Source organism: Scyliorhinus canicula, chromosome 13 (genome assembly GCF_902713615.1).
Source record: "Scyliorhinus canicula chromosome 13, sScyCan1.1, whole genome shotgun sequence".
Lineage (NCBI taxonomy): Eukaryota > Metazoa > Chordata > Chondrichthyes > Carcharhiniformes > Scyliorhinidae > Scyliorhinus > Scyliorhinus canicula.
In genome coordinates this window covers 160,248,722-160,269,909 of record NC_052158.1, presented here as the reverse complement: position 1 = coordinate 160,269,909, position 21,188 = coordinate 160,248,722, and the positions used below count along the sequence as shown (strand labels likewise).

At 50.9% G+C, this 21,188-nt stretch overlaps 1 protein-coding gene across 1 annotated transcript in view; it reads left to right on the top strand.

Annotated features, from left to right (window-relative positions):
- LOC119976383 (claudin-16-like) overlaps window positions 1-21,188 on the top strand; it is a 50,370-nt gene that overhangs the window by 22,420 nt on the left and 6,762 nt on the right. The window contains exons 2-3 of the mRNA XM_038816885.1: window positions 12,398-12,500; window positions 17,367-17,531. Coding sequence (XP_038672813.1) covers window positions 12,398-12,500; window positions 17,367-17,531 — 268 coding nt within the window. The remainder of the gene's footprint in view (window positions 1-12,397; window positions 12,501-17,366; window positions 17,532-21,188) is intronic.

The window sequence follows — 21,188 nt, the reverse complement described above, 5'->3', positions numbered from 1 at the left end:
TCTGCAGACAGGTCAGCCCCATTTTCAAACCTGCAGATGGGTACAGTCAATTTAGCAGGCATAAACTCCTCCTTCCGGGAAGAGAACATGGGACAAAGAGATAGGCAAGCTGGTGAGGGGCAGGCATCGCCCTCGGGCAGAGGGGCAGACACAGTGTGATCAGGGTCAGCAGGGACGGCAAGGAGGACGTCGCCACGATCATCGAGTGCACAATGATAGGGACGGTAAACCAAACCACTCTGTGCAAAACCCTGGATGTACTCACTCTGTCTTCAGTTTCGGTTTGTGGATGTGTCTCCCCCACCCCTCCCCCTTGCTGTCAGGATGGGGGAAGCAGATTGCTGACCTGGATGCCCTGGAGTAGATGACGTTGGCAGCCACCCCCTGGCTAGTGGGGCCTGAGTAGGCACTGGCCTGGGAGGGTGTGGTTAGCGGCAGGGCTGGACACTCCTCAGTCACCACGGTGACGGGCAGAGAGGTGGAGGAGATGCTGCCCTCATCTGGGGCACTGTGAGAGAGGCCCACAGACACAACAGCCAGCCCGTCCGCATTGCTCACCAATGAAGATTAGGTGCCCATTAGAGAGGTTGGTCAGTGCCCGGGTGAGGGGTTACAGGCTGAATGGAACCCCAGGAACGCCTCATTCCAATCCTGGAGCTGCTCTCCATGTGAATCGCTTCTCTCCCAATGGATGAGGCTGTGAGCTCAGGGCTCAGGGTCACCACAGTGCTCATGTTCCGCAGGGTCTCCTCCATGACAGAAACCGGGGTATGGAGGCCCTCCAGGATCTCTTCCCTATCTCCCCATCCATCCCGCTGGAGATCCAGCATTTGCCATTCTGTATGTGACTCCAGAGGCTCATTATCTCCCTCATATTCAGCAGGATCCTGTTCTCCGGCAGCCCTCCGACTGCCGGCACTCTGGGTATTCCCTGCCTCCACCAGCGGGCATGTTGTGCCCTCACTATTCAGGCTGAGCCGACATGGCAATGCGAAACGATGGGGCAGAATCTGCGCTGGTGCTGATCTGCTGTGGGTTCACCTTGCGAGGTTTCCTCCGGTGTCAATGGAGTGTGGTCGGCCTCCGGTGGATGGCTGACCTGAGCGATGTAAATAATCTTCAGAAACATCTCTCATATCACACAGGGTCAAAGTTCAGCACAAGCCACCTACTGGGGTAGGTCTCAGCTGCATTGAGGTGTCTCAGTGACTGGCGCACCAATGGGGTTCTTCCGAGGGGGCGAGACCCCCGAATCATCAGTTACCCCTTCATCCTGCCAATAAGCCCAGCGGCATCTTAACTTCCTCCGAGATGCCGGCCTCTCTGCGAGCCGACAACCTCCCTTCCCGTTCGCACCCCAGCTCCAGGGTTTCCAGCTGACGGTTGGTGAGGATGGCCAGGTTTGTACCCCACCCCCAGTGACTGCTCTCTCCTGGTTGTTGTGAATACATTTCTCCTGCAAGAAAGTGCAAAGCTCCATTGAATACTGATGGAACCATCAATTCACGAGACACGTGCTTTCAGATATGAACAGTGGTTTTAATCTACTTACTTCAGAGCCAGCCTGTTACCCGTTGAACTCTCGATGAACTCAGGCTGGCTCGGGACACGGTTATTTATACAGCTGTCTAGGGGGAGGAGTCGTGAGCGGAGCCAAGGGTGGAGCCCTGTACAAACTCCTGAGCATTCCCAGAGCTACTCCCCCTAGTGGTCGGATAACGCTACTGTGCTTACAATAGTATTGGTAAATACAGTGTGAATTACTAAGTGACATTCACCACAAGTACTCACCCCCACACCTCCAGTGCTAAAACGTGCTGCCCCGGATCACCCTCAAGAGGCTGGATATAGAACGTTCTCACCCCATAGAACACCTGACACATTGATGGACCCAAAGACTCGGATTCATCTCTCCAGCCTTGAGACAGATGGGCTGATTGGTCTCTGAGATGCTCTGAAGTCCACATACTTGATTGTAACTATAGATGGGCACCCTTCCCCTGTCCACCACGCTGCACAGTGCCCTCTCAGACCTCACTCCTGCCCAGCTCTGAAAGTCAATGGACCTCCTCAGGCACTGGATCCAGGTGCACAGAAGCAGGTCACGCCCCCTGGCCTCAGTTGCCCCTCTGCCCAGGCCTCGCTTGTTAGGTTGGAGGGGGAACCTCCTCTTCCCTCCTGGATGCCCTTCCCGGCTGTCACCACCTCCCCCCAGGGCTCGTGAAGAGTCGTTCGAGAAACGAGGGGCTTGCTGACTGTCTGATCCCCCCCGTCCCACACAGTGTGAATTCCAGCAGGTGACATTCTGCATCCTCCTGTTTCAGTGTGCTGACCTCGTGGTGGGCCGCCTTTACACATGTTGCCCCCCGCACACTCGGTCCCGCTGACCCAATGCAGCCGCATTTCACGCCGACTCCAACCTAAGTGGCCAGACAGGTAATGTTGCGATTCTGGATTGATGGCAGGAGGGATGGGGAAGCACTGCTGCTCCGAACGGGCGCTCTGCCGGTGAAATGATGCCCATAAAGTGATTAATGGAGTGTGTAATATAGATGAATGTTGAGTCTCCGAGTTTGTTAATATTCAGACTCGCTGTGTTAGAATAAGCTGCTCACTCAGTCTGAAAGGTGCACTGTAATTCAGGGCAATGATTAACTTCATTTAATACACATTAACTTTAGTAATTTCTACCTGATTGGGGATATTACCTCCTCAATGCCTCAGACGTGCTTGAGAATCCCCTTCTTTCAAACTGGGTCACACCAAGTTCACAATGTGATTGGCTGTGACCTTTCCACTGGGCTCAGAATGTGACAGCACTTTACATCAAAGTCATTGCACAGAAACAGACCATTCGGCCCATCCAGTCTGTGTTGATGTTTGCACTCCATATGAGCACCCCCCCCCTCCCCCACACCCCTTTTCCTTACCCCGCCCCATCCAAACATCAATATCGACATTGCTTCTGCCTCAAATACCAGCTCTGGTGAAGAAATCAACAGCTTCACAGCTCTCTGTCTGGAGGGAATGAATTCTACGCCTCTCTGTTCTAAATCCCTTCAGCCTCTTACCCTATGACTGCATCATCTGGACCCCTCAACCACAACCCGTCTGCTTCTATTCACCTGTTTTGTGGTTGGTTAGGTTTAGTCAGGATTTTGGGGATTGTATATTTTCCCAAAAAGGTGAGGCTTGGGTCTGGAGTTTCGCAAAACCCTTAGTCGTTATTTACACACTTGGAGCTTGTTTGTCATCATTGACAAAACATCATTGATTCCTGAAACCTTCAGGAATGTTTTCCACCTGAATTAAAAGAATCCATTCCCAGGTGCTCACAAGGCCCTGATGGTAAACGGGAAAAGGTATCGGCGGGTTTTAGCCTGTTTACAGCACAATTAGGAGTTAGAAATAATTTCTCCTCTTCGCCCATTTGAGAAGTTTGAAAGTCGACAGTTTTCCTGCAAGAGGGAGAAGGGCCGACTGCGGATAAGGATGGGATGAGTGGGATCGGCCATTCATGTTACAGGACGAGGGGCAGGGGAATAGCCATACTGATTAGTAAGAGGACGGTGTTTACGGCGACAAGGGCAGTTACGGACCCAGGGGGACGGTACGTCATGGTCAGCGGTGTCCTGGATGGGGCACCGGTGGTACTGGTAAATGTGTACGCTTCCAACTGGGACGACACAGAATTCATAAAGAAGACCATGGCGGAAATCCCGACATTGACACACACCAACTGATCATGTGGGGGCGACTTCAACTGAGTACGGAACCCACTGACCGACCGATCAAACTCCAAGGTGGGGAAAGAGATCGGCAGGGCTAGGGAACTGGGAGCATTCATGAAGCAGGTGGGGGCGGTGGACCCCTGGTGCTTCCTGCACACCAGCAAGAGGGAGTTCTCCTTCTTTTCGCCAGTGCACAAGGCATACACCCGGATCGGCCTCTTTGCAGTGGGGAAATCGGTGCTTCCAAAAATAGTAAGGGCGGAATACTCCGCGATCATCATCTCCGACCACGCTCCACATTACATGGATGTGAGGTTGGAGACCGGCCGTGTCCAACACCCCAGGTAGAGGTTGGACACCAACCTTTGGGCCAATAAGGTTGTCTGCCTGTAAACATCACAGGCCATAGGCGAGTACATGACTACAACCAGAACGGGGAGGTCTCACCTTCCACGTTCTGGGAGGCACTGAAAACTGTAATCAGGAGAGAAATTATACCCCACAAGGCTCGTAGAGACAGGGGTGAGAGGGCGGCCAGGCAACAACTGACTCCATCCTGGAGGTCGACAGAAAGTACTCCGAGGCCCCGACCATAGAGCCTCTCGCAGAGAGGGAAAAGCTGCAAATGGACTTTAACAAAGAACAAAGAAAAGTACACGATGTGGAGATGCCGGCGTTGGACTGGGGTGAGCACAGGAAGAAGTCTTACACCAACCAGGTTAAAGTCCAACAGGTTTGTTTCAAACACGAGCCAGGAACTGAATACAGATTCACAAGTGGAACCTGACCAGTCTGGCGGAGGAAGTTAAAAAGGACCTACAGAGATAGGAATTCCCGCTTTCCCTGGCGGGGAGAGTGCAGGCAATCCAGGTGAACACAGTGCCCAGGTTCCTCATCCTGTTTAGATCCATCCAGATCTTCATCCCCAAGGCCTTTTTCCAAGGGATAGACAAAATGAACCTGGTGTTTGTGTGAGAGTGGAAGAACCCTGAAATCCCCAAGACTAACGGCAATGGAGAAGAAATATGGGTGGCCAGGCCCTACCGAACCTGCAATACTCCCACTGGCAGCCACAGCCGAGAGGGTGAGGGGGGTGGGTAAGAGAGCCGAATCCGGAATGGGTGAGGGTGACGGGGTACTCCTGCAACGTAACTACCCTCCAGGCCCTCGCCACAACTACACTCCCATTCCCCCCCCCCCCGGCAAAATACACATCCTGCCCATCCGCCCCCCCCAGCAAAATACACATCCTGCCCATCCCCCCCCCAGCAAATTACACATCCTGCCCATCCTCCCCCCAGCAAAATACACATCCTGCCCATCCCCCCCCCCAGCAAATTACACATCCTGCCCATCCCCCCCCCAGCAAAATACACATCCTGCCCATCCCCCCCCCCCAGCAAAATACACATCCTGCCCATCCCCCCCCCCCCCCCCCCCAGCAAAATACACATCCTGCCCACCCCCCCCCCAGCAAAATACACATCCTGCCCATCCCCCCCCCCCCAGCAAAATACACATCCTGCCCATCTCCCCCCCCCCCCAGCAAAATACACATCCTGCCCATTCCCCCCCCCCCGGCAAAATACACATCCTGCCCATCTCCCCCCCCCCAGCAAAATACACATCCTGCCCATTCCCCCCTCCCCAGCAAAATACACATCCTGCCCACCCCCCCCCCCCCCCCCGGCAAAATACACATCCTGCCCATCCGCCCCCCCCCCCCCGGCAAAATACACATCCTGCCCATCCCCCCCGGCAAAGTACACATCCTGCCCATCCCCCCCCCCCCCCCACCCAGAAAAATACACATCCTGCCCCCCCCCCCCCCCTCTGGCAAAATACACATCCTGCCCCCCCCCCCCTCCCCCTCCGGCAAAATACACATCCTGCCCAACCCCCCCCCCCCCCCCCCCCCCCCCCCCCCCCCCCCCCCCCCCCCCTGGAAAATACACATCCTGCCCAGTGGTGGGAGCCAGATTAAGGACATGGAACCAAATTAGGTGGGATTTTGGTTTAACCGAGATGTCCTCCGTCTCCTGCGCAAGGCAAAGCCTATTGCAGCTCAAAGTGGTGCACAGAGCGCACCTGACCAGAACCTGAATGAGCAGGTTCTTCCCGGAGGTGGAGGACAAATGTGAACGGTGCCAGAGGGACCCGGCCAACCACACCCACATGTTCTGGGCTTGTCCCAGACGTCGAGTTCTGGACAGTCTTCTCCGAGGCAATGACCAAGGCTGTGGGGGTGAGGGTGGAGCTGTGCCCGAGAGTGGCAGTCTTTAGGGTTTCACACCAGCAAGAACTACACATGGGGAAGGGGGCCGACGCCCTCGCTTTCGCTTCCCTAATCGCACGGCGGAGAATCCTGCTCGGCTGGCGATCGGCAGCACCGCCCACAGCTGCAGACTGGCTCGCTGACCTGGCGGAGAAGATCAAGTTCACCATCTGAGGGCCGGATGAGGGATTCCTCAAAGTGTGGGAGTTATTCATCAGCCCGTTCCAAGACCTGTTCGAAGCCGACAGCGAGGAGGAAGAGGGGTGCAGTGGGGAAGGGGGAGGGGGAGGACTGAGGAAAACAGATAAGAGAGCACAATGGAGAGGAGCAGAGGGGAGAGGTGAGAAGGGAACCCAAGGAAGTCAGAGTTAAAAAGCAGGAAGAAGAGAGGAGGGGAGGGGAGGGACAGGAAGCCATTCCTCCCCCCGCCTCCCCGCCCTTGAACCCCTAAGGATAACAATTAAAATCGCAGAAGAGAGGAGGGAGCACAGTGTGTGACACCCAGGGTGGAAGTCGGTACCAGGGAAGAACCAGACTATCAACGGGCAGAAGAGGATGGGTGGACGGCAGATGCAGAGAATGTATGTAAAAATTTGTAAGTAAGAAACGACACAACATGTAAATGCCAGGTGCAGTATATGCTAAGTTGTTATTCTGTAAAAACTGAAAAATGCCCAAAAAAATATTTTTTTAAAATAAAAATGTCTTCTATAGAACAGTAATTCCCAACCACCAGATTGAGTGCAGGGCTCCCACATAACATTTTTCTTAGATGACCTTGCTGAATCTGTGATGTGGAGATGCCGGTGTTGGACTGGGGTGAGCACAGTAAGAAGTCTTACAACACCAGGTTAAAGTCCAACAGGTTTGATTCAAACACTCGCATTCAGAGTGCAGCTCCTTCCTCAGGTGAATTCACCTACATTCAGCTGAGGAAGGAGCAGTTCTCCGAAAGCTAGTGTTTGAAACAAACTTGCTGAATCTGTAATGGCTATCACGCTGAAGTGTTGTCAGTGTGTCTATTCTCTTGTTGAAGATTAGTCTTCAATGACTAATGTCATTAGAGGTGCCTGTCTTCAAAGCACTGCGATAGTATCAAATTAGTGGGGATATAGTTTAACCTTCCGGACAATAGTCTCGGACTTGGAGACATCCTTCACCTTGTTGCGAGGCTTGTTTTATTTCCTGAAACTTTCTTGCAAACGGTTTGCTAGTTTGGAGGAGCTTTTGGTGAAATTCCAATTGTCAGAGGCGGACCTGATCCACTACTTCCGGTTCCGAGATTTTGTCCGGAAGTCTTGTCCCACATTTCCCTCAGCACAGCGACCCTCCGGGCCGGGGAGAACCCTATCGCTTGAGGGGTCCGGGGGAGCATTACAAATATTTATGGGCAGATGATGTGATTGGAAGCTGTTTCGCTGGAGCAGGTGAGGGTGATGTGGCAGGGAAAGTTGGGGCCCCTTTGGATGAGGACCTGTGGTGTGAGGCCCTTCATAGGGTGAACTCCACTTCCTTCTGTACAGAGGCTCAGCCTGATTCAGCTTGAGCTGGTGCACAGGGCTTACCTATCCAAGACTAGGATGTGTTCACAGGCGTGTAGGGCAGGTGTGAGCAGTGCTCCTGTGGGCCTGCTAAACACATCCCCATGTCCTGGTCATGTCCAAGGATGGTGAGCTTTTGGGTCTCCTTCATCAGCACCATGCCAGCAAAATCCCGAGGAATCACTGAAACTCAGGAATGTTCCTGACTTGTGCAAATGACTTCTGTTTCTGTGGATTAACCATGATTCCGGTGGTTGTACCTTGTGATCCAGCAATTTGATCATCGGTTTGGTGAACTCTCATTTTTCAATCAATGTTTGCCTACATCCTGTCACTCTCAGGAACATACATAGATAAACACACAGAGAAAATAGAAGCAGGAGGAGGCCATTCAGCCCTTCGAGCCCTTCAATCCCATTCATTATGACCATGGCTGATCATCAAGTTTAATACCCTGATCCCACCTTTCCCCCATATCCCTTAATCCCTTTAGCCCCAAGAGCAATATCTAATTCCTTCTTGAAATTACACAATGCTTTGGCCTCAACTACTTTCTGTGGGAGTGAATTCCACAGATTCACCACTGTCTGGGTGAAGAAATTTCTCCTCGCCTCAGTCCTAAAAGGTTTATCCCTTATCCTCAAACTATGACCCCTGGTTCTGGATTCGCCCACCATCGGGAACATTCTTTCTGAATCTACCCTGTCTAATCCTGATAGAATTTTGTAAGTTTCTATGAGATCCCCTCTCACTCTTCTAAACTCAACTGAATATAATCCTAACCGACTTAATCTTTCCTCATATGACAGTCCCGCCATCCCAGCAATCAGCCTGGTAAACCTTAGCTGCACTCCCTCGAGAGCAAGAACATCCTTCCTCGAAAACTGCACACAATACTCCAGGTGTGGCCTCACCAACGCCCTATACAATTACAGTAAAGCATCTCTATTCCTATACTCAAATCCTTGAGTGTTGTTGAAGCTGCACTCATCCAGGCAAGTGGAGAGTTTTCTATTGCACTCCTGACTTGTGCCTTGTAGATGGTGGACAGGCTGTGGGGAGTCAGGAGGTGAGTTACTCACCGCAGGATTCCCAGCCTCTGACCTGCTCTGGTAGCCACAACATTTATAAGGATGGTCAAATTCAGTTTCTAGTCAATTCCAACCACCAGGATGTTGCAAGTGAGGGATTTAGTAACAGTAAATGCCATTGAATGTCAAGGAGGGATGGTTAGATTCACTCTTGTTGGAGGTGATCATTGCCTGGCACTTCTATCGCATGAATCTCATTTGTCGTTTATCAGTCCAAATGTGAATGTTGCCCAGGTCTTTCTGCACAAGAACATGGACCTGCTTCCATATCCAAGGCATTATGAATGGTGCTGAACATCATGAAATCATCAGCAAACATCCCCAATTTTAAATCTGAGATCAATAAAATTTTGTTATGCAATGATTTAATGGATAAGGGCCATAGGCAGGTTTATGGAGTTAGGTCACAGATCAGCCATGGCCTCATTGAATGGCAGGACAGGTTTGAGGGGTTGAATGGCCTCCTCCTGTTCGCATGATTCACCCAGAGACCGCCCCACTGTGTTGAACCTATACCATTGCATTCTAACAGAAGATTTAGGATCAGAATGTTCAGCCACTGGTTCAACCAGCTCATCAAATGGTTTGGAGTCTGGTGCAGCTGGTTAAATGAGACTCTATAGTTTCAAACGTCAGGGCCTTGCGCAGTCAGCATGATCGCTTTTTAAACCATCTTCCCCAAGATACCATTGGCCAATACGATCTGTGTATTGGATCCAAACTTCCAGGTCCGAGTCAAAGGCTTCAAGGTTACCAAAGAGCAGCATTTTCAAATGTTATCCTCGCGTTCCTGTACTGTAATCATCTGGGCGCTTCCACAAGCGAACCTGGAGTCTCCTTTGTCCTCGTCGCCAGTTTAATGACCAAGGAAGCCACTGGAAGGAAACACAGATTTATTTAAATTATTTACAATAATCTTCCCATGGCAGTAACTATCCACAATCCCAATCCCTGTTCAGACAACCAACTGGCCAGGCCCTGCTTGCGCTGGCTTTTATGTTCAATTCTAATGAGCCTCCGTTGGGTAGCTTCTGCCCCTACCTGAGAAGCGTGCACTCCACCAGCCCGACAGCGAGATCGATAACGTTTTCCCTGTGGGCCTCGGAGGGGGGGGGGGGGAATGAGAAACCCCACCTACAATCCTGTCCTGAACCATTTAAGGTTCCATAATCTCAGTTCTCTGCCAGTCTACTGAGATTATTAATGAATGAATTCCATGTTTTCACCAGATTGTTGCTTTCTTTTGTAAAATGTAGCGCTCTCTATTATTATTATTTTTTTTTTAATTTAGATTACCCAATTATTTTTTCCAATTAAGAGGCAATTTAGTGTGGCCAATCCACCTACACTGCACATTTTTGGGTTGTGGGGGCGAAACCCAAGCAGACATGGGGAGAATGTGCAAACTCCACACGGACAGTGACCCAGAGCCGGGATCGAACCTGGGACCTCAGCGCCGTGAGGCAGCAGTGCTAACCACTAGCCCACCGTGCTGCCCGCTCTCTATTATTAAATAGTGATGAATGCTGAAATAAGAGTCAAAATCTTGCTGGACTTCATCATAGGAAGTCAAAGTCTCATCAACACCTTGCTATAGTATCATTGATAGTTCCTACTACATCAAATATGTACTGACCTGATCTATTTTGTGTAATGCTGAAGCATTTCTGTGCCTTGTAAACCTTTGTCTCCAATTGTCCCATTTCTGGGCTAGCTGAGAGGCTCCTGTGTTCTGAAATGGTTCTGGGGGTGACAGTGTGGAGTCCATGTTGCTGATGAGCCCTGGAATTGCCTCTGCTTCTGTGCTGTGACGTACCCTCACTGTGGTCCAGTCTCCAGGATCGTGTCTCAGCTCGCATCTGTTTCCCTCACAATATTCTGACATCTTGGTGAGTCTTAACTTTCTTTGTCTTTTGCCCTTCTTTCAAGGGTCTCTTTTCTTGCCTGCCCTGTATATTTTATTTAGGATTTGCTAGGACCTTTACTCACTGTCACCATGTTTTGCCGTGTGGTTGGTCTCAAAATGGGGATTGTCTATTCCCCAGTAATATTGCCTTTGACAAAGTACCTCATGGTAGACTGCTAAAAAAGGTGAGGTCACATAGGATCAGAGGAGAGCTGGCAAGTTGGATACAGAACTGGCTTGGGCACAGAGGACAGAGGGTAGCAGTAGAAGGGGCTTATCTGAATGGAAGGCTGTGACTATCAGCGATCCACAGGGACCAGTTCTGGTTTACTTTTTTGTTTGTGGTGTATATAAATGATTCGGAAGAAAGTGTAGCTAAATAAATAAATAACCTTTACTGTCACAAGTACTCTTACGTTAACACCGCAATGAAGTTACTGTGAAAAGCCCCTAGTCACCACACTCCGGCGCCTGTTCAGGGACACAGAGGGAGAATTCAGAATTCTCAGCTGGTCCGGGAATGGAACCCGAGCTGCTGTCCTTGTTCTTCATCACAAACCAGCTGTCCAGCCCACTGAGATAAACAAGCCCCCAAAGTGGTCTGATTAGTAAGTTCGCAGACGACACAAAAATTGGTGGAGTTGCGGATAGTGAAGGGGATTGTCAGAGGATACAGCAGGATATAAACCGGTTGGAGTCTTGGGCGGAGAAATGGCAGATGGAGTTTAATCCGGACAAGTATGAGGTAATGCACTTTGGAAGGTCCAATGCATGTCGGAATTACACAATTAATGGTATTGTGAGTACTGACAGGCAGAGAGATCTGGGCGTGCATGTCCACTGATCGCTGAAAGTGGCAACGCATGTGGATAAGGTAGTCAAGAAGGCATACGGCATGCTGGCCTTCATCGGTCGGGGCATTGAATGTAAAAATTGGCAAGTCAGGTTGCAGCTGTACAGGATGTTAGTTAGGACTCATTTGGAATGTTGTGTACAATTCTGGTCGCCATACTACCAGAAGGATGTAGATGCTTTGGCGAGGGTACAGAAGCGGTTTACTAGGATGTTGCCTGGTATGGAGGGCATTAGCTATGAGGGAAGGTTAGATAAACTCGGTCTGTTCTCACTCGGACAACGGAAGTTAAGAGGCGACCTGATAGAGATCTGCAAGATTATGAGTGGCATAGACAGAGTGGATAGTCAGATGCTCTTTCCTAGGGTAGGAGAGTCAAGTACTAGGGGACATAGGTTTAAAGTGCGCGGGGCAAAGTTTAGAACAGATGTGCGAGGGAAGTTTCTTTACACAGAGTGTGGCAAATATATGGAACTCGCTGCTGGGGAGGTGGTGGCAGCAGGTACAATAGCGGCATTTAAGGGGCATCCAAACAAATATATTAATAGGTGGGAATGGAAGGATACGGACTCCGTAAGTATAGACGGTTTTGTTTTAGGCAGGTACCATGGTTGGCGCAGACGTGGAGGGCTGAAGGGCCTGTTCCTGTGCTGTTTTGTTCGTTGTTCCTCGTGTCTGTAGCTTCTCAGAAGCATTGCTCTTTATTTTCAGGGCATATTCACACATTTGGATCTCAGCACAAATCTTCTCCTCATTCCAGATCATTCTTACTTCTCAGTCATGTGACCTGACATCGTTATTACATCGGCATCATCAACGCTTTTGATGTCAACCCTTTTCTCTACATCACCCTGTCCACTTTATCATTTTAAAAGCTTTTGTCATAAAGCCCTATCATCTGATTTCTAACAAAAAAAAAGACAATTTCTACCTTTGCGTCAGCAAGTAATTAGAATCATTGGAATCAGCTCTGACTCTTTGTTCCTGTTCATTTGCTCAGGTGAGTCAGAAGTGTCGTGGCCTCTGGTGGGAATGTGTGACGAGTACAGTTGATGGGATTCGAACCTGTGATGACTACGATTCAATTCTGTCTGACCTTCCCTGTGAGTATTATCTGGTCGGTTTTGTGCCTTGGCTTTGTGATGTAATAAATAAATTCAATTTTTCTCTGTTTCAATCCGCTAACATTTTCCAGTCGCCTGTGCAAGGGGAATGCAACAATCCAAGATCAGATCGACACTCAAACAGAGCACTGCAAACAGTGGCACGAATTCTCCAATCTCGGCTCTACTTGAAACTGACCACCATATGGATTGTTACCCCTTCATAAGATAAGATATACAGGAGCAGAATGAGGCCATTTGGTCCATCGAGTCTGCTCCGCCATTCGATCAAGGCTGATCCCATCCTGGCCTCAACTCCACCATCCTGCCCGTTCTCCATAGCCCTTCAACCCCATTCCCAATTAAAAATCTGTCAAACACCTCCTTAAATATCCTCACTGCCCCAGCATCCACCGCACTCTGGAGTAGCAAATTCCACAGATTCACAACCCTTTGGGAGAAGTAGTTTCTCCTCAACATTTTAAATTTGCTACCTCTTATCCTACCTCTTATTCTAGAATGCCCCACAAGAGGAAACATCTATTCCACGCCTATTTATCCATACCTTTTATCATCTTGTATACCTCAATTCCCGTACCAGCCTCCCCGAACAGGCGCCGGAATGTGGCGACTAGGGGCTTTTCACAGTAACTTCATTGCCTACTTGTGACAATAAGCGATTTTCAATTAGATCGCCCCTCATTCTTCCAAACTCGAGAGAGTATCGGCCTAAACTGTTCAATCTCTCCTCATACGACAAACCCCTCATCTCTGGAATCAATCTAGTGAACCTCCTCTGAACTGTCTCCATTGCCACTACATCTCTCCTCAAATAAGAGGATTAAAACTGTGCACAGTACTCCAGGTGCAGTCACACTTCCTCACCTTTATACTCGATTCCTTCAGCTAGAAATGCCAACGTTCCATTCACTTTCTTTATGATCTGTTGTCCCTGCACGCTTGTTTTCTGTGACTCATGAGCGAGGACCCCAGATCCCTCTTCCCTGGAGCATCCCAAAGTATCTCCCTATTTAGATAATAAGTTGCCTTTCCATTTTTTCGACCAAAGTGCATGACCTCACACTTATCCAGATTAAATTCCATCAGCCAGATTTTGGCCCATTCTCCTAATCTTTCTGTATCCATTTGTAAGGTCATTTTTTTCTTTGTTGCAACCTACAGATGACATCACAGTGGGTAGGGAAGAAGGGTATATAAGATTGCAACAGGATCTTGACCAATTGAACCAGTGGGTCGATGAATGGCATCTGGAGTTTAATTTGGATAAATGTCAGGTGATGCATTTTGGCAAATCAAATCAGAGCGGAATCTACTTTGTCAGAGAGTCCATTAGAGGAGTCCAGAACTAGGGGTCACAGTTTGAGGAGAAGGGGGAAACTTTCTAGGGCTGAGATCCCAGGTGGCACCATGGATCAGTGGTTAGCACTGCTGCCTCACGGCTCTGAGGACCCGGCTTCGATCCCTGCCCCTGGTCACTGTCCGTGAAGGAGGGAAGGGATCCCAAAGACGGCACGAAACGGAGCACGGGAGGGGGGGGGGGGAAGGGGTGAGGGGCGGGACCATGCAGGCCCACCCCCCCCAACTCCCCCCCCCTCACCCCTGCCCCCCCCCACACACACACTAAACAACAAAGAATAAAACATCTAGCAGGGTGTGTGGTGAAAAAAGGAACAAAGCTGTAGAAGCCTCCGACAGGAGGTGGGGGGGAGGGGGGGGGGGGGGGGGGGTTTGTGCATAAGACACAAGCTGGCTTGTAAATATCAGACACAGTTGAGCTGCTACTTTGTAAATATCATGTGCTGTATATGTTGAGCTGTTATCGTGTTAAAGGTGGAAAATGCCAATAAAAATATTTAAAAAAAAATACTCTCCACTTGCCTGGTACCGTTTGACTCCAACAACACAAACAAAGAACAAAGAAAAGTACAGCACAGGAACAGGCCCTTTGGCCCTCCAAGCCTGTGCCGACCATGCTGCCCGTCTAAACTAAAATCTTCTGCACTTCCGGGGTCCATATCCCTCTATTCCCATCCTATTCATGTATTTGTCAAGATGCCCCTTAAACGTCACTATCGTCCCTGCTTCCACCACCTCCTCCGGCAGCGAATTCCAGGCACCCACTACCCTCTGTGTAAAAAGCTTACCTCGTACATCTCCACTAAAACTTGCCCCTCGCACCTTAAACCTATGCCCCCTAGTAATTGGCCCCTCTACCCTGCGAAAATGCCTCGGACTATCCACTCTGTCTATGCCCCTCATAATTTTGTAGACATCTATCAGGTTGCCCCTCAACCTCCGTCGTTCCAGTGAGAACAAACCGAGTTTATTCAACCGCTCCTCATAGCTAATGCCCTCCATACCAGGCAACATCCTGGTAAATCTCTTCTGCACCCTCTCTAAAGCCTCCACATCCTTCCGGTGGTGTGGCAACCAGAATTGAACACTATACTCCAAGTGTGTCCTAACTAAGGTTCTAATCAGCTGCAACATGACTTGCCAATTTTTATACTCAATGCCCCGGCCAATGAAGGCAAGCATGCCGTATGCCTTCTTGACTACCTTCTCCACCTGTGTTGCCCCTTTCAGTGACCTGTGGACCTGTACAACTAGATCTCTTTGACTGTCAATACTCTTGAGGGTTCTATCATTGACTGTATATTCCGTACCTCCATTAGACCTTCCAAAATGCATTATCTCATATTTGTCCGGATTAAACTCCATCTGCCATCTCTCTGCCCAAGTCTCCAAATGATATAAATCCTGCTGTATCCTCTGACAGTCCTCATCGCTATCCGCAATTCCACCAACATTTGTGTCGTCCGCAAACTTACTAATCAGACCAGTTACAATTTCCTCCAAATTATTTATATATACTACGAACAGCAAAGGTCCCAGCACTGATCCCTGCGGAACACCACTAGTCACAGCCCTTCAATCAGAAAAGCACCCTTCCATTGCTACTCTCTGCCTTCTATGACCTAGCCAGTTCTGTATCCACCTTGCCAGCTCACCCCTGATCCCATGTGACTTCACCTTTTGCACCAGTTTGCCATGAGGGACCTTGGCAAAGGCCTTACTGAAGTCTATATAGACAACATCCACTGCCCTACCTGCATCAATCACCTTTGTGACCTCTTCGAAAAACTCTATCAAGTTAGTGAGACACGACCTCCCCTTCACAAAACCTTGCTGCCTCTCACTAATACGTCCATTTGCTTCCAAATGGGAGTAGATCCTGTCACGAAGAATTCTCTCCAGTAATTTCCCTACCACTTGTCATAATATACACACAAGTACATGATGGTATACAGACAGACATTGATTGACAAACAGAATGACCAATTAACACACAGAACACAGCAGCCAATCACCAGACAGGACACGGCCACTATAAAGCCAGAGGGCACTAGTTTTCCCGCTCTCTTGGGATGCAGCCTCTGAGACAGCCAGAGCCTGTGATCAGCAACACGAACATCCACCATGTGGTAGTCAGATAGCCTGGTCAGGTTAGCCTCAGGTCTCCAGTCAACTCAGCATAGTGTCAACCCACAGTTAAAGTATGTATAATAGTTAAGAGTTCAATAAAATAGAGTTGCATTTATTCAAGTGTTGGAAGCCTGTCTCTCTCACTGCTGCAGTAAACGCAGTCCTCACAGACCTAGCATACCCAACACATCATGGTACCAGTGCGTGATGTTAGAGTTTGACGGACCTACCTTGAGATAGTCTGCCTTTGACCAGCGATCAGCCTTCCGGTAACATGGACAGCGTCCTCCCCCGCTGCTCCGCATCGCCGGCAACCTTGGTACCAACTGGCTGCTGGGAAGCTTTGTTGGACCCTACAATTTTGAAGTGCAGGGTGGCTCTTGAGAAACGGTGCAATACCACAAGCTGGCATGAGCCACTGGCAGCAATGGCATTGCCATTGTAGTCGAGAAGCTGGCAGGCCGATGGAAGAATGTTCGGCTTGACGTGGATGGTATCCAGGTCAGACTGCGAAATGAGGTTAGCCGACGGGATGCTCTGTTACCCCGGCCGGTCAATGGGGTTTCCCATTGTGGGGCTGCCCCATGGCATCGGGAAACCCCCGGGCTGCCGGCAAAATGGAGCATCCCGCCGGCGTAGAATCCAGCCCAGAGAGTAGGATAAAATGGGTCTTTTTCTGGATATCGGATAGAACTAGTGGGGTACCACAGGGTTCAGTCCTTGGGCCACAGCTATTTATATTAACAATTTCAATAAAGGGATATAGAAGGTTACATAGCCAAATTTGCAGATGGCAGGAAAATAGGTCGATGAACACAGGAAACGAGCCTGTCAGACCCGCTGAGACTGTCCAGCATTTTCTGTTTTTGTTTCAGATTCCAGCATCCGCAGTAATTTGCTTTTACCCAATCAAAATGAAGCTTAGTGGAACATGGATTTGTTTTCCAGGGTACTTGTAGATGATGGTGGGATAAGGGCAAGGAATAAAGATGCAGCACGGTAGCACAATTGGATAGCACTGTGGCTTCACAGCGCCAGGGTTCCAGGTTCGATTCCCGGCTGGGTCACTGTCTGTGCGGAGTCTGCACGTTCTCCCCGTGTCTGCGTGGGTTCCCTCCGGGTGCTCCGGTTTCCTCCCACAGTCCAAAGACGTGCAGGTTAGGTGGATTAGCCATGATAAATTGCCCTTAGTGTCCAAAAATGTTAAGAGGGGTTATTGGGTTACGGGGATAGGATGGAAGTGAGAGCTTAAGTGGGTCGGCGCAGACTCGATGGGCTGAATGACCTCCTTCTGCAGAGTATGTTCTATATTCTATGATGTCTTTGCCCCACTAACCCCGTCTGCTTTGCTCCTCACAGTTAAGTTGGTGATGACACGAGCTCTGATGATCACTGCGGATATTCTGGTTGGATTTGCCTTTATCATCCTCATCCTCGGCCTGGACTGCATCAAATTTCTCAAGGACAACCTGGCCATCAAATTGAGGATTTGTTTAGTGGCGGGTATTACCCTGCTGGTAGGAGGTAACTGTCCATCCAGTCACAAACCTGGAGCCCAATTGAGTTCCAGAAAAGAAAATCTCTCATTTTTATACCCCAATCACAACTTTGGGATATCCCAAAGTGCTTAAAAACCAATAAAGTACTATCAAACTGAAGGCACTGATATAATTAAAAAGTCACTTTGCGCACAGCAGCTCCCACGAAGATCAGTAACACTGCTTTGGTGATCTTGGCTGAGGGATGAATATTGACGCCTGGTACACCAGGGAGAACTCTCCAGGGAGAACTCTCCAGGGAGAACTCTCCAGGGAGAACTGCTCTCCAGGGAGAACTGCTCTCCAGGGAGAACAGCTCTCCAGGGAGAACTGCTCTCCAGGGAGAACAGCTCTCCAGGGAGAACTGCTCCCCAGGGAGAACTGCTCCCCAGGGAGAACTGCTCCCCAGGGAGAACTGCTCTCCAGGGAGAACTCTCCAGGGAGAACTCTCCAGGGAGAACTGCTCCCCAGGGAGAACAGCTCTCCAGGGAGAACTGCTCCCCAGGGAGAACTCCTCTCCAGGGAGAACTCCTCTCCAGGGAGAACTGCTCTCCAGGGAGAACTGCTCTCCAGGGAGAACTCTCCAGGGAGAACTCGCCAGGGAGAACTGCTCTCCAGGGAGAACTCTCCAGGGAAAACTCCTCTCCAGGGAGAACTCTCCAGGGAGAACTGCTCTCCAGGGAGAACTCTCCAGGGAGAACAGCTCTCCAGGGAGAACTCTCCAGGGAGAACTCTCCAGGGAGAACAGCTCTCCAGGGAGAACTCTCCAGGGAGAACTCTCCAGGGAGAACTGCTCTCCAGGGAGAACTCTCCAGGGAGAACTCTCCAGTGAGAACAGCTCTCCAGGGAGAACTGCTCTCCAGGGAGAACTCTCCAGGGAGAACTGCTCCCCAGGGAGAACTCCTCTCCAGGGAGAACTCTCCAGGGAGAACAGCTCTCCAGGGAGAACTGCTCTCCAGGGAGAACTGCTCCCCAGGGAGAACTGCTCTCCGGGGAGAACTGCTCTCCAGGGAGAACTGCTCCCCAGGGAGAACTGCTCCCCAGGGAGAACTGCTTTCCAGGGACAACCCTTTTCCGGGGAGAACTGGTCTCCAGGGAGAACTCCTCTCCAGGGAGAACTCTGCAGGGAGAACTCCTCTCCAGGGAGAACTCTCCAGGGAGAATTGCTCTCCAGGGAGAACTCTCCAGGGAGAATTGCTCTCCAGGGAGAACTGCTCCCCAGGGTGAACTGCTCCCCAGGGAGAACTGCTCTCCAGGGAGAACTCCTCTTCCGAATAATATCATGAGAGGGCAGATGGGTCCTCAGTTTCTTATCGCCAATGAAAGCTCACTAACAGCCTGACATTCCCACAGTACTGACCCTCTGACAGTGCGGCATTCCCTCAGTACTGACCCTCTGACAGTGCGGCATTCCCTCAGTACTGACCCTCTGACAGTGCGGCACTCCGTCAGTACTGACCCTCTGACAATGCAGCACTCCCTCAGTACTGACCCTCTGACAATGCAGCACTCCCTCAGTACTGACCCTCCCACAGTGCGGCACTCCCTCAGTACAGACCCTCTGACAATGCAGCACTCCCTCAGTACTTACCCTCTGACAGTGCAGCACTCCCTCAGTACTGACCCTCTGACAGTGCAGCACTCCCTCAGCACTGACCCTCTGACAGTGCAGCACTCCCTCAGTACTGACCCTCTGACAGTGCAGCACTCCCTCAGTACTGACCCTCTGACAGTGCAGCTCTCCCTCAGTACTGACCCTCTGACAGTGCAGCACTCCCTCAGTACTGACCCTCTGACAGTGCGGCTCGCCCTCAGTACTGACCCTCTGACAGTGCGGCACTCCCTCAGTACTGACCCTCTGACAGTGCGGCACTCCCTCAGTACTGACCCTCTGACAGTGCAGCACTCCCTCAGTACTGACCCTCTGACAGCGCGGCACTCCCTCAATAGTGACCCTCTGACAGTGCAGCGCTGCCTCAGTACTGACCCTCTGACAATACAGCACTCCCTCAGTACTGACCCTCTGACAGTGCAGCACTCCCTCAGTACTGACCCTCTGACAGTTCGGCACTCCCTCAGTACTGACCCTCTGACAGTGCAGCAATCCCTCAGTACTGACCCTCTGACAGTTCGGCACTCCCTCAGTACTGACCCTCTGACAGTGCAGCACTCCCTCAGTACTGACCCTCTGACAGTGCAACACTCCCTCAGTACTGACCCTCTGACAGTGCGGCACTCCCTCAGTACTGACCCTCTGACAGTGCAGCACTCCCTCAGTACTGACCCTCTGACAGGGCAGCACTCCCTCAGTACTGACCCTCTGACAGTTCGGCACTCCCTCAGTACTGACCCTCTGACAGTGCGGCACTCCCTCAGTACTGACCCTCTGACAGTGCGGCAGTCCCTCAGTACTGACCCTCTGACAGTGCGGCACTCCCTCAGTACTGAACCTCTGACAGTGCGGTGCTCCCTCAGTACTGACCCTCTGACAGTGCGGCAGTCCCTCAGTACTGACCCTCTGACAGTGCGGCACTCCCTCAGTACTGACCCTTTGACAGTGCAGCACTCCCTCAGTACTGACCCTCTGACAGGGCAGCACTCCCTCAGTACTGACCCTCTGACAGTGCGGCAGTCCCTCATTACTGACCCTCTGACAGTGCGGCACACCCTCAGTACTGACTCTCTGACAGTGCGTCACTCCCTCAGTACTGACCCTCTGACAGTGCAGCACTCCCTCAGTACTGACCCTCTGATGGTGCGGCACTCCCTCAGTACTGACCCTCTAACGGTGTGGCACTCCCTCAGTACATACCCTCTGACAGTCCGGCGCTCCCTCAGTACTGACCCTCTGACAGTGCAGCACTTCCTCAGTATTGACCCTCCGACAGTGCGGCACTCCCTCAGTACTGGCCCTCTGGCAGTGTGGCACTCCCTCAGTACTGACCCTCTGAGAGTACAGCACTCCCTCAGTACTGACCCTCTGACAGTGCAGCGCTCCCTCAGTACTGACCCTCTGACAGTGCGGCACTCCCTCAGTACTGACCCTCTGACAATGCGGCACTCCCTCAGTACTGACCCTCTGACAGTGCGGCACTCCCTCAGTCCTGACCATCTGACAGTGCGGCACTCCCTCAGTACTGAACCTCTGACAGTGCAGCACTCACTCAGAACTGACCCTCTGACAGTGCGGTACTCCCTCAGAACTGACCCTTTGACAGTGTGGCACTCCCTCAGTACTAACCCTCTGACAGTGCGGCACTCCCTCAGTACTAACCCTCTGAGAGTACGGCACTCCCTCAGTACTGACCCTCTGACTGTACAGCATTCCCTCAGTACTAACCCTCTGACAGTGCAGCGCTCCCTCAGTACTGACCCTCTGACAGTGTAGCACTTCCTCAGTACTGACCCTCTGACAGTGTAGCACTTCCTCAGTACTGATCCTCTGACAGTGCAGCACTCCCTCAGTACTGACCCTCTGACAGTATGGCACTCCCTCAGTGCTGACCCTCTGACGGTGCGGCATTACCTCAGTACTGACCCTCTGACAGTGCAGCACTCACTCAGTACTGATCCTCTGACAGTGCGGCACTCCCTCAGTACTGACCCTCTGACAGTGTGGCACTCCCTCAGTACTGACCCTCTG